The sequence below is a fragment of the Bos indicus genome, chromosome 20 (genome assembly GCF_029378745.1).
Source record: "Bos indicus isolate NIAB-ARS_2022 breed Sahiwal x Tharparkar chromosome 20, NIAB-ARS_B.indTharparkar_mat_pri_1.0, whole genome shotgun sequence".
Classification (NCBI taxonomy): domain Eukaryota; kingdom Metazoa; phylum Chordata; class Mammalia; order Artiodactyla; family Bovidae; genus Bos; species Bos indicus.
The window spans coordinates 35,834,540-35,847,981 of NC_091779.1; the positions used below are offsets into that span (position 1 = coordinate 35,834,540).

Below are 13,442 nucleotides of genomic sequence, written 5' to 3' on the forward strand. Positions count from 1 at the left end.
AAACTTGTAACATGACTTACATTGACTTATGATTTGGTACTTCTTTTCAAGTCACTATATAAAGATGATAGATGATAATACTTTTAACCTGTAGATTTTTCTGATTGAACTAGTTGCACACAGGTTCCTTTGAGAGATTTGATGGACTCTGAAATGGGATTAAGGGAAAAACATGATAGTTGATCTGGTTGCTAGCAGGAAGTTTCCGAATGAGCTAATAGTCACTCTTAGATATATTTTAATCCATCATTCCTAATGTAATATGAACTCTGACACAACATGCTATACAAAGAATGGTAATTGCTGCATCATTCAAAATGTAATAAGCAAATTATTTTATTTTTTAAGAAAATTGCCCAAAATGTAATTAACATTTATAAAATGCAACATTTTTTAGGGAAGGTATATGTAACGAAAGTAACTGCTTTATTTTTTTTCTCATTTTTTAATTAGATCCACCAGACATTCCTCAAAAACTGAACTGTGAGACATATGATTTAAAAGAAATCATTTGCACGTGGAATCCAGGAAGACCGACGTCCTTGGAGGGCCCACGCAGTACAAGTTACACTTTATTTGAAAGGTGAAGGTCTTTGGGAGAGGTTGTCAGACAGCAACGAGCACACTGGAAGGATGTTAAATGACATAAGGAGATGTTCTATTTCATTTATACAAAAGATATAAAACAAAATGTGCTGTAGAAAATTGGGTATATTATAAACACTGTAATTTAAGCACATTGCAGACTCAATATTCTTGTCGTCTTTTTTTAAAAAGCCTAGAAAGAAGAACCCTCAAATATGAACAGAGACTGTCTGGGTAGTGGGAATATGGCTGATTATTTTCTTCTGTTTTTTGCATTGTATGTATTTTCTTCCCTGAGTAGGTAATATATCTACACTTGGAAATATAAGCCTTTTTGGAAAAACTACTTGAAATTTACTCATCCATTTTTTTCTGTAATGTATCTCTTGCCATTTTGAAATTGTTTTAATATTCCTTAATATTCTCTTTTTCAGTTTTTCAGGAAAATATGTTAGATTTAAGGGAGATGAAGTGTCCGCAAATGAAAACTACCAGTTATTCTTTCAAATACTTTCAAGTCAAGAAATACACAATTTTACATTGAATGCTCAAAATCTTCTGGGTCAGACAGAATCAACACTTTTAGTTAACATAACTGAAAAAGGTAAGTCGCTACATAAACCAGTGTCTTAAAAATAACTTTAGAAGTGGTAAAGTGTCTCGAGGTTAATGAAAAGTGCTTCTAGGGATTTGTTTTTTTTTTTTTTTACTGATTATTTCCTTTATAGTTACTTAGTATTCATTTTTTAAATTTCATTTAAAAATCTTTAAAATTTAAATTTCAAGTTTCACTATTTTATTGAATTCAAATAAAAATTTGAATTAGTTTCATAGAAATTGTAAGTGGCTTTATCTAATAATTTTTGATTTCTGAAAATATTTTTGCCCAATTTTTTAAAAACTTTTTATTTTGAAATAATTGTAGACTCAGGGGTGGTTGCAAAAATAATGGAGTCCTCCTTCCAACTTTCTCAGTAGTATCATCTTACGGAACTGTACTTCAGTTAGGCAGTTGACCCTCCTGGTTCAATACTGAGCCTGACTACTGACCTTGCTCTGTTTTCACCAGTTTTTGTGCGTTTGATTGTGTGTGGTATGTGTGTAGCTTTGTGCAGTCAGATCCGTGTATAGATTCGTGTAACCCACCAGTACAGTTAAGAGACAGAACTGTTCTATCACCCCAAAGGAACTGCCTCTTGCTGTCACTTTAGCAGCCCCACCAACACACACACACACACACACACATGAATCTCTGTCCCTGGAAAACAGCTAATCAGTTCTTCATGTCTATTGTTTTGTCATAGGGGAATGTGTGTAAATGGAGTCATACACTGTGGGTTCCTTTGTGCTTGTTTCTGACTCTTTGCAACCCCATGAACTCTAGCCTGCCAGGCTCCTCTGTCCATGGGATTCTCCAAGCAAGAATACTGGAGTGGGTTGCCATTTCCTCCTCCAGGGGATCTTCCTCACCCAGGGATCAAACTGTGTCTTTTGCATCCCCTGCATTGGCAGATATATTCTTTACTACTGCCCACAGGAAGTTGGCATTTTTACTAAGGATGATGTCTTTGATATCCATCCACATAGTTTTATGTATCAGTAAATAGTTTGTTCCATTTTACTACTGATGATTTCTGAATTTTTACTAACCCTAGTAATATATAGATCAAAATAGAAATAAAAGAGGTCAGTCTTTTTGGCATTCATTCCTATGGTCTTTCCACATGTATCAACTGAGACCAGCTCTGCAATATATGGAGCAGTAGCATACAAGACTTCTCTTAGAGACCGTCAGGGGCTAAGGGCTTAAACCATTTACATTAGAAGACAGAGTACAAGTGATTAGTAGATGGTCCTGTTGCCTTACTTCATTATTTCTTGATTTTTTTCCCCTAAGATCAGAAAGGTTACATTTTATATTTGAGTGGCCGTTTTGTATGTATTTATCTGCCCTCTGCCATTTCAACCCTGTCTTTCCCATGATTCTTTCCTATCACTCAAATTGGTGTATGTAGTATAACCAATATAGTGTGTGTTTGCTTCACTGTGCCTTTGTTCTTGCCAGGACTCCAGCCTGAAATGCTTTTCTGCAGTAGTTTAGCCAGTTTCCTTTGGTTTATCCTCTAAGGCTCATCTTAAGTCCCATCTTCACTGTACATCTGCACTTACTTACAGCCAAATTCCAGTATCTGTTAATATCTGTACCACACGTTGGACTTACTGTATATACTCTTGTTGATTTTCTTTCTTTCTGTTTGTCATTCCTCAAGTAAGGGAGGGGTTCCTTAAAGGTAGAGACTACCTTTTAGTATTTCTGGGGCTAACTGAGCAACCTTGAGCATGAATGGTTCTTAAGCAATGCTGGCCTGGTGTCAGGCCATAAATGTGAGGTTTGTCTTCCACAAACACTGGGTGGAACATTGTTGATCAGCACTAATAACACACCTCCTGTTTTTTGTTTTCTTTGGCTCTCATTTGTCATATTAGAAAAGAACTTTTAAAGTAATTTTTGAAAATTATATTTACAGTTCATCCCCGTATTCCTACTTCACTCAAAGCTAAGGATATTAATTCAACAGCTGTGATACTTTCCTGGCATTTACCGGGCAACTTTACAAAAGTTAAACTGTTATGTCAAATTGAAATTAATAAAACTAACTCAGAGCATGAATTGGTGAGTAAGATTCTCCTCTAAACTTCCTTTGACATTATTTTGGATAAAATACGTAGTTTTCAGAAAGAATTAAGTAAATTCACATGTATAAGCTCTCAGATTACTTATTATAGAGGTTTCCTAAGAGCCATTATAAATATATATGTGTGTGTGTATGTGTGTGTGTGTATACACACACGTGTCATAACAGTATTGCATTTAGCACTTAAAAACAATTGTAGTACTAGGTGTTATAGAATATAAGTATGACTTCTGCTACTCAGAATGTGTCCAGATCTAGTATAGTCCCTGGCATGTAACTGGCACTCAATAAATTTGTGAATGAATGAGTAGATTTTGCTGTAGCCTTTGTGTTAGTTAATGGACTAATCAGCAGCAGAGAGATGATGTGGTATTTAAAACTGCTAAGTGCAGCAATGGGAGCAAGTTATAATTGGTCATTATAAGTCAAAACATGACTTTTTAATACATTTTAAATACTTAAGTTGACTTTTATGCTGCACCATCTTGTAATTTGGGGTAGATCTAAAATAAATGACATTCTACTTAAATAGTTATTTGGAAATGTACTGATAATTTCTAAAAAATCAGACTGCAAAATGTAACACAGAAAGTTCCTTTGCAATAAGTAATTGGGAACTCAGAAACTTTCCGGAGGCATGCAAATCCTCAAATTTGTTTCAGATTGCTTCATCTTAATTTTATTTGGTTTAAATATTTGTTGGATATTCTACATGTTTAACACTGCACTAGAGGTTCTAAATGCCATGTAAAAAATAATGCATAAATGATGCTTGACTCCAATAAGCTTCCAAATATCTGAATAATGTATTTAATACTCAAGGTCATCTTAGATTACTAAATTATATTAAGGTGTATTGCATCACCATTAACCATAGACAGAATATCATCATCGCTGCATAATTTAATTGACCATTATTACTTAGATTCAACATTTGGATTAAAAATATACTTTAATTTTTTTGCTATTGCAGAACATAATTTCACTGATTTTGAATTTTATGTAAGAATTAAAATATAGTAGATGAACTGTCTTTGGTTTTATAGAGGTAAAGTCTTAGGACATTCAGTCAATTTATGTTGCAAATTTGGGAGGCTTTCTTTTAAAAAATATATGTATATGTATATTTATTCGTATACACATGATATTACATGTGTAATATATATGTTTGTTTTCTGATAGCGGAATGTCACAATGAGGGGGGTAGAAAGTTCAAATTATCTTACTACTGTGGACAAGTTAAATCCATATACCATATATACTTTTCGGATTCGTTGTTCTACTGACCCTTTCTGGAAATGGAGCAAATGGAGCAATGAAAAACAGTGTTTAACCACAGAAGCCAGTAAGTTAACTGAATGATTTATGACTAATTATTACTATAGATCCTGAAATTTTATACCTTTTTTTTTTTTTTTTTTAACAAAAATGTCACCAGAGTGGCTAAAAGTAGGAGAATGTTTAGATAAATGGTGTAATTATTTAATACCAAGGCAATGGCACCCCACTCCAGTACTCCTGCCTGGAAAATCCCATGGACAGAGGAGCCTGGTGGGCTGCAGTCCATGGGGTCGCTGAGGGTCGGACAGGACTGAGCAACTTCGCTTTCACTTTTCACTTTCATGCATTGGAGAAGGAAATGGCAACCCACTCCAGTGTTCTTGCCTGGAGAATCCCAGGGACGGGAGAGCCTGGTGGGCTGCCGTCTATGGGGTCGCACAGAGTCGGACACGACTGAAGTGACTTAGCAGCAGCAGTAGCAGCAGCAGTAAAATACCATACAAAGATTTTAAATGATGAGTTTTAGTTTTGTGATAATACGAAAAAATATTTGGCTTATGTTAATGTGAAACGGCTAAGCTACCTTATCCACAATATGATTATAACAATATTAGGATGATACATAGGAAACCAAACTTGAAATTTAGTAAGATTATGGGGTGGTTTTTCTCATACTTTTTCCTCCTATTCCTGGTATTTTAATTATAATAATCTATTTATAGTGTTTCTTTATTGAAAGCAATTATTAATAAAGCTAATTTGGTAAAATATTGTGACTTAGGCCTAAGGATGGTCGGGACTACAAGTTCTTGAACTTTAGTTTCTGTGGTACACCCAGATCAAAATATCAATAAAATCAGGTAACTGGTTTTCCGAGTATGATAATTTCTAAAGACAGAATGAGATTCTATTCTTGATTAATCCAGATATCAACTTTCAAACAAACAGCAAAAATTTAGAAATAGGTGTAATTTTCAGAAATTATTCAATAAAAGATAGCAAAAGATTTATTTGCACTGTATAATATAGGGAATATCAAACTTCTTCCAAAAAATGTAATGTGTGTTAGTCGCTCAGTCGTGTCCAAGTCTTTGCAGCCCCGTGGACTATAGCTGGCCAGGCTCCTCTGTCCATATTCCCAGGCAGGAGTACTGGAGTGGGTTGTCATTCCCTTCCCCAGGGGATCTTCCTGACCCAGGGTTGAACCCAGGTCCCTGGCATGGCAGGCAGATTCTTTATTGTTTGAACCATGGGGGAAGCGATAAGCAGAGAAACAGTGAGACAAAAACTGATAGGTATTAACCCAGATTTTGTCTCTTCACATGAAGACGAGCGAGATGAGAGGATCTTTACAACGCATTCAAGAATTACTTGGATCCTGCTTGAGTCCCGAGAGAGGATATACTAGTTATCTGTTGCTGTGACAAATTACCCAGAGCTCAGTGGCTTAAAACTGCAGGCATTTGTTATCTCACAGTGTCTTTGGATCGGAAATTCAGGAGCAGCTTAGCTGAGTGGCTCCGACTTAGAGTTTCTTAGGAGGCTACAATCAGGGTGTGAGTGGGGGCTGCGGGCTTGACTGGGTCTGGAGGATTGGCTTTCAGGATGGTTCACTCACATGGCTGTTGGCATGAGGTCTGCATTCCTCACCGTGCGGGCCTCTCCATAGGGCTGCTGGGGTGTCCTCACATGGCAGCCAGCAGCACCCAGATTTGGTGATCAAAGAGAAAACAAGGCAGCTTCCACAATGTCTTTATGTCCTAGTCTCAGAAGGAACATACATCACGTCTTCGGTACCCTACTGGCCGCACAGGCCAACCCTGATACACTGGAGGAGGGACCACCACACTGAATGTCAGGGGCCGTGACCAGCATCATCAGTCCTTTTGGAAACTAGTTACCACAGGAGCTTTTGCCTTAGTTGATGACCTGTTCTTGCCAAGAGGAAACACTTTATTTATACCTCATTGAATAAAGGCATTTAATTCACTTAAGAAATACTTATAATTATCCACCATGTGTCAGGAATCATCTGGTTACTAGGAATATAGCAGTGAATAAAACAGCACTCTGCCCATGGAGTGTAGAGGATAGAGTATTAGAAATGAGTTTTTAAACTACATATATAATAGTGTATTTTGGGTGGCAATGAGTGCCATGGAAAAAAATAAAAACTAGAGAGAGGGCTAGGGAATGAACGCCAAGTGGTTGGGGAGAGGGGGTGCAATTTTAAATAAGGTAGCTGGGAAAGACTTCACTAATAAGGTAACACTTGATCTGAGATACAAAGGAGGTGGGGAAGGAAGCTACATAGTTAATTCAGAGGAGGAAAGTTGTAGTCAGAGGAAGAGAGAACACAGAAAGTGCAGAAAGACTAGAGTAGGTGTCCTCTGCATGTTGTAGGAACAGTCAGGAAGCTGACCTGTAGCCAGAGCAGGCTTGAATAAAGGGAGGTTGGAGGATGTGACAGAGAAGGCAATGGCACCCCACTCCAGTACTCTCGCCTGAAAAATCCCATGGATGGAGGGGCCTGGTAGGCTACAGTCCATGGGGTCACCAAGAGTCGGGCACGACTGAGCGACTTCACTTTCACTTTCATGCATTGGAGAAGGACATGGCAACCCACTCCAGTGTTCTTGCTTGGAGAATCCCAGGGATGGGAAGCCTGGTGGGCTGCTGTCTATTGGGTCGCACAGAGTCAGACACGACTAAAATGACTTAGCAGCAGCAGCAGCAGGAGGATGTGAGATGGAGAGGCAGCCCCAATCCGTCTGAGGGATGTGAGGGTGATTTTAACCCATTGTAAGGGACCTTGTGCTTTGCAGATGTTCAGAGCTCAGCTTTTCCATTGCTCCATTTTCTAAGTGGAAAATGACTTAGAAGCACTAACTGCTTCACATTTTTATTGAGAATTTCAATTTTAAACCCTGCCATCCCAATTACTGATCTTATCAACTGACATAGTATGCATCTTCAAATATTAACTTTTAAATCTCTTTTCTAGTTCCTTCAAAGGGACCAGATATTTGGAGGGAGTGGAGTTCTGATGGAAGAAATCTAATAATATATTGGAAGGTAAATGTCTTATTTTTCCTTGAATATTTAAGTAACTTTAGTATGCTAAACTACTTAAATTACATATGGTTCTTGGGTTATTAGGGAGCCAGGATTTCCCAGACTGGCTTAGTTACAGTATTGCTGAGAATGTAGCCTGGCTTCTAAAACTCCCAGATTCCTCATCACTGCAGACGTACCACAGTCTTTGTAGTGAGGATCTCTGTCTCAGGTCTAGGCATTCTTCAGTTTGATTTTATGAGACTTATAAAGGACCGAGGATTTCATGAATTCCGTCTATCTCACTTTAGTCAGAAATGCAGCCAGAAACCACAAGTTAGAATCCTAAGTATTTATGTTGTATTTTCTATTCAGTGAATAGGAAACCAATTTTTTATATCTTATCAGTCAGCATAATTTGTTGTCCCCTAAATAAATTGTGTTACAGTATAGCAATTATAAAGTTTTACAAAGTTTTCTAAAATTTCAGCTAAAGTATGAATTGCATTATGTTTTGCTAGAGCATAAACCTTACTGGAGCAAATGTTTTCATTGCTGATTTATGAAAATCAAAACCACAAACAGTTGTTTTCTACATCAGATTTCATAGGAATAGTTATAACCAGATTCTTTTAAATAGTGCATTTTGTTATTTAAAGTAAACTTTTAAAAAAACTTGACATCAGTATGGCTTTGATTAAAGTGAGTCTTTGAAGTCTGTGAGGATGTCGTGTACACATTCCATCACTTGGAGGTCGTCTGTATATGACTGTGCATCCCCTCTTATTCTTAATTGGAAAAATCCCTTAGCTACTCTCACTTGTCTGTCAGATTGTGCAGTAATATAGGAATGATTGTACAGATGACTTCAATGTAGAGTTTAGGATATTTTTCAGACTAGTTGAATGTTTAACCAAGGATTAAAAATATTGAAGCAATTCAGATTCTAACTTCAGTGACTAGTTTATGGTTCTGCCATATTTGGGTGGAAAATTCAGTTGTTTTGGACATGTTGATTATACACAACATGACCATAGGATGATCGAGTATAGTTCAGTAGGCAGTAGTTTGGTGTAAGGCTCTGGAGCTCCAGAGAGGTCTGAGCTAAAGACATAGCTTTGAGTAGCATGTAAATTGATCACTCAGCACACAGTGTAGAAGGAGGCCAGGTGTAGAATTGTGGGTGGTGGCGGCATCTGAAGAACCAGCAGAGGAGGAGGATCCAGCAGAGGAGGTTGGGAAGGTTAGAAGGGCAGGAAGACCAGAAGAAAATAGTGTGCAGAAACCAAGGGAATGGGGGTGATAGGTGAAGGAATGGACAGTATCAAATGAAATCCACAATTCTTGGGATGGTAGCGTGTTCACTGGACCAGGCCATCACAGAGCTGTCCGGGACCTCTGTGTCTTCAGCAGAGTATTAGTGGCTGGATCAGAGGGTCCTATGCACTGCTACATAAATTGGAGGGATTGTTTGGAAAAGCAGTTTAGATATATAAATAAAGACATTTGAATGTTTATTTCCTTTCCTGTAAGTCCAGATTTGGGACCCCGCATTAAGGAATTAATCCTAACTGGGGAAAAAACTGTGGCACCAAAAGGTTTATTTTATTGTGAAAAAAAATGGCAACAACTTAAATTCTGCTTTTTTAAGAAATATTCAGGTAAACTAATAAAAATGCTATATGAAATATGAAGCTGTTAGAAATATATATAACTGTATTATCCAAAAAAAGAGTGTATTGTAGAAAAGTGAAAAAAAAATAGACAATTGTATAATATGATTGAAACAATTTTAATAAAAGTCTCCATCAAGAAAAACAGCTTGAAGGAAATACCAGAATGTAAGAATATTTAAGAAATGGGAATATGGGAGATTTTTCTTCCAACTTTTTAATATTTTCCACATTTTCTGTAATGAGCAAGTACTACTTTAAAATGAAAAAACAGTAACTATTTTAAAAACATGATGCCATACTTTTAATATTTTATTTAAGTAGAGCACTGCTTCTCATCTTCTTTTGGTTTCCTTCTGAAAAATATGAAGCTAGATATTGTTTTGTTACTTAATTTTTATATTTTTATGTACTTGACTGCTTACAGCAAGCGTAGTTTTTGTTCAGCACTGCTTCCCTGATGTATCCGGATCTCAGTGGATTTAAAGTCTGTGCTGTGCACTGTTAACGACTCATGTTTCCTAATGTTACTTTGTCAGGATTAGTGAAGTATCCTGTTTAGACTCAGTGGCCTTGCCTTGTCACATCACCTTTGCCAATTTTTATAACAGAATTTATTTTTCTTTTTTTAATAGCCTTTACCCATTAATGAAGCTTATGGAAAAATACTTTCTTATAATGTATCATATTCATCAGATGAGGAAACAAAATCCCTTTCTGAGATTCCTGATACTCAACACAGGGCAGAATTACAACTTGATAAAAATGACTACATCATCAGTGTGGTGGCAAAAAATTCTGCCGGCTCATCACCACCTTCTAAAATAGCTAGTATGGAAATTCCCAATGGTGAGTACTTAAGGTAGAAGTAGTATATAAGGACAGGAAACCGAGGTGAAACATCTTGACGGTGTTGCTTGCTCTCATAATGTCAGCTTTCTTCTCATACCCTCCGCTGCTGCTAATGAGTAAGGAGGAACAGGCAGTTTGCTGTCAAATATTCGTGGAGAGGCAGTAGCCTTCAGTATGACTGGAAGCATCTACACTGATGGATAAAACCCAATTACTTTAACACATAATGTTGTAGAGTTATGGCAGTAGATACTACTCTTAGGAAGAAATATTTTAACAGTTTATTCAGAACTGCTTTCACACATCTTCCCAAGACCATGACAGTTGACACATCAGCTAGGCTATTTTTAAACAGTTAGGAAGAAATACTCATTTTAAATGACAACTTCATTGATAAGACAATTCTTTATTAATAGGAATCCTTTACTGATAAGAAATTCTTCTTAAAGTCTAAATTTCATCTTCAGTATAAGCTTTAGAAAAGAATTTTGATGTAATTTTAAAATTCCTCATTGCCCCCTTTAAATTTGATGAGTTACAGTGACTGTCAGTTTTCATTCCAATCCCAGAGAAAGGCAATGCCAAAGAATGCTCAAACTACTGCACAATTGCAGTCATCTCACACACTAGCAAAGTAATGCTCAAACTTCTCCAAGCCAGGCTTCAACAGTATGTGAACCATGAATTTCCAGATGTTCAAGCTGGATTTAGAAAAGGCAGAGGAACCAGAGATCAAATTGCCAACATGCCCTGGGTCATCGAAAAAGCAAGAGAGTTCCAGAAAAACATCTACTTCTGCTTTATTGACTATGCCAAAGCCTTTGACTGTGTGGATCACAACAAACTGGAGAATTCTTCAAGAGATGGGAATACCAGACCACCTGACCTGCCTCCTGAGAAATCTGTACACAGGTCAAGAAGCAACAGTTGGAACTGGACATGGAATAACAGACTGGTTCCAGATTGGGAAAGGAGTACATCAAGGCTATATATTGTCACCCTGCTTATTTAACTTATATGCAGAGTACATCATGAGAAACGCTGGGCTGGAGGAAGCACAAGCTGGAATCAAGATTGCCAGGAGAAATATCAATAACTTCAGATATGCAGATAACACCACCCTTATGACAGAAAGCAAAAAAGAACTAAAGAGCCTCTTGATGAAAGTGAAAGAGGAGAGTTTAAAAGCTGGCTTAAAACTCAACATTCAGAAAACTAAGATAACGGCTTCTGGTTCCATCACTTCATGGCAGATGGAGAAACAGTGGAAACAGTGGCAGACTTTATTTTGGGGGGCTCCACAATCACTGCAGATGGTGACTGCAGCCATGAAATTAAACGATGCTTGCTCCTTGGAAGAAAAACTATGACCAACCTAGACAGCATATTAAAAAACAAAGACATTACTTTGCCAACAAAGGTCTGTCTAGTCAAGGCTATGGTTTTTCCAGTAATCATGTATGGATGTGAGAGTTGGACTATAAAGAAAGCTGAGCACCGAAGAATTGATGCTTTTGAACTGTGGTGTTGGAGAAGACTCTTGAGAGTCCCTTGGACAGCAAGGAGATCCAACCAGTCCATCCTAAAGGAAATCAGTCCTAAATATTCATTAGAAGGACTGATGCTGAAGCTGAAACTCCAATACTTTGGCTACCTGATGTGAAGAACTGACTCATTTGAAAAGACCCTGATGCTGGGAACGATTGAAGGCAGAAGGGGATGACAGAAGATGAGATGGTTGGATGGCATCACACACTGACTCAATGGACATGAGTTTGAGTAAACTCAGAGTTGGTGATGGACCTGGAAGCCTGGTGTGCTGCAGTCCATGGGGTCAAGAGAGTCGGACATGACTGAGCGACTGAACTGAACAGCGACTGTCCATTCTTCCTCAGCTGCCTTGACAACTCTTTGAGTCACAAGTTCTCAGTGGCCACTCCTGCCCCCTCGCCCAGTTAGCTCCTCTTCTGAGTCATTCCCTGATCCCCCTGACTTGCTGTCTCACCCTAGTATGGGGTCACCTTTCTGTGATCACCCACTCCTGAAGGAAGAAAAACTGGTCCAGTTTGGGTCCTCAGTACCTTTTCAGTTCTTGTTTGAGGGCACTGGGCAGTGTCTGACTGCTTGTTACATAACTGTTCTTTGTTCCACTCAGTTGTGGACACATTAGGAGGAAGAAATAGGGACACACAGTATGTTTCAAGACACACAGCAGCAGCCAGAGCCCAGGTAGCAGTGCATGCTAGAGAGGAGAGGTCTGCAGGCAGTGCCGTGGGGGCAAAAACAAGGGAAAGACGTATGAACACCCGTGGCAAGATAAGCTGCCGATTTAGGTTAGGTATTTCATGGCTCTCAGAATAATAGGCAATACCTATGTTATCTTTTAATTCAGAAGCTATATTCCTGCCTTTTCTGTGTGTCTCTCAGTTCAGTTCAGTCGCTCAGTCGTGTCCGACTCTTTGCGACCCCATGAATCGAAGCACGCCAGGCCTCCCTGTCCATCACCAACTCCCGGAGTTCATCCAAACTCACGTCCATCGAGTCGGTGATGCCATCCAGCCATCTCATCCTGTCGTCCCCTTCTCCTGCCCCCAATCCCTCCCAGCATCAGAGTCTTTTCCAATGAGTCAACTCTTCACATGAGGTGTATCTCTCAGAAGGTAGTAATTTACCGAACTAACAATGGTCTGGCCATCAGCTTTCAGACAGTTACTGCAACTCAGAACAAATCATGGTTCCTTGCGGATTTCCCCAGTTGGAGGCCTTACTGCCTCAACACAGGCTGACAGTGTGGATTTTTTAGTCACATTGAGCCAAGAAGCTGTTGTATCCAGAGTCTTCTGTATTCCAAGCCGAATTGTTGTCTTATATCCAGTAGTAGTTGCTTATGAATGCAAATTTTGTTCAAAAAAACGTTTCCATGGCTTTTTACTGAGCCCTTAAATATGCATCAGTTAGAGAAATTACTTCTTTGCCCTGTTTCTCTGGAAAATGTCCCTCTTGGCCACGCTGTCCTAACCCACACTAATTACTTACTCCCAACCTTGGGCCTCCCCTATCACTGAGGCTGAGATCTGGCAGGTGGTAAAATCAAACCTCACCATGGCCCCCAGTCCCCTCTGTCAGCTTCTGCACCTCACGCATCCGTACTGCTCTCTGCCCACACTGGCCATCCCATCCCTGTCCTGTCTCCAGAATCCCTTCCACCCACCCATGGGACAGCAGTCTCCCTTGAAGGGAAGCGAGGGGCTGGCACACCCATTCATTCACTGACTGCGTGGGGTTGTGCTCCTGCTTGGCG

At 38.8% G+C, this 13,442-nt stretch overlaps 1 protein-coding gene across 2 annotated transcripts in view; it reads left to right on the forward strand.

Annotated features, from left to right (window-relative positions):
• The window catches only part of LIFR (LIF receptor subunit alpha), a 79,568-nt gene that overhangs the window by 47,841 nt on the left and 18,285 nt on the right, over positions 1 to 13,442 (forward strand). For both annotated transcript variants that reach the window (XM_070774739.1, XM_070774740.1), the window contains exons 8-13: positions 454 to 583; positions 1,020 to 1,189; positions 3,114 to 3,259; positions 4,464 to 4,626; positions 7,567 to 7,637; positions 9,925 to 10,138. In XM_070774739.1, coding sequence (XP_070630840.1) covers positions 454 to 583; positions 1,020 to 1,189; positions 3,114 to 3,259; positions 4,464 to 4,626; positions 7,567 to 7,637; positions 9,925 to 10,138 — 894 coding nt within the window. The remainder of the gene's footprint in view (positions 1 to 453; positions 584 to 1,019; positions 1,190 to 3,113; positions 3,260 to 4,463; positions 4,627 to 7,566; positions 7,638 to 9,924; positions 10,139 to 13,442) is intronic.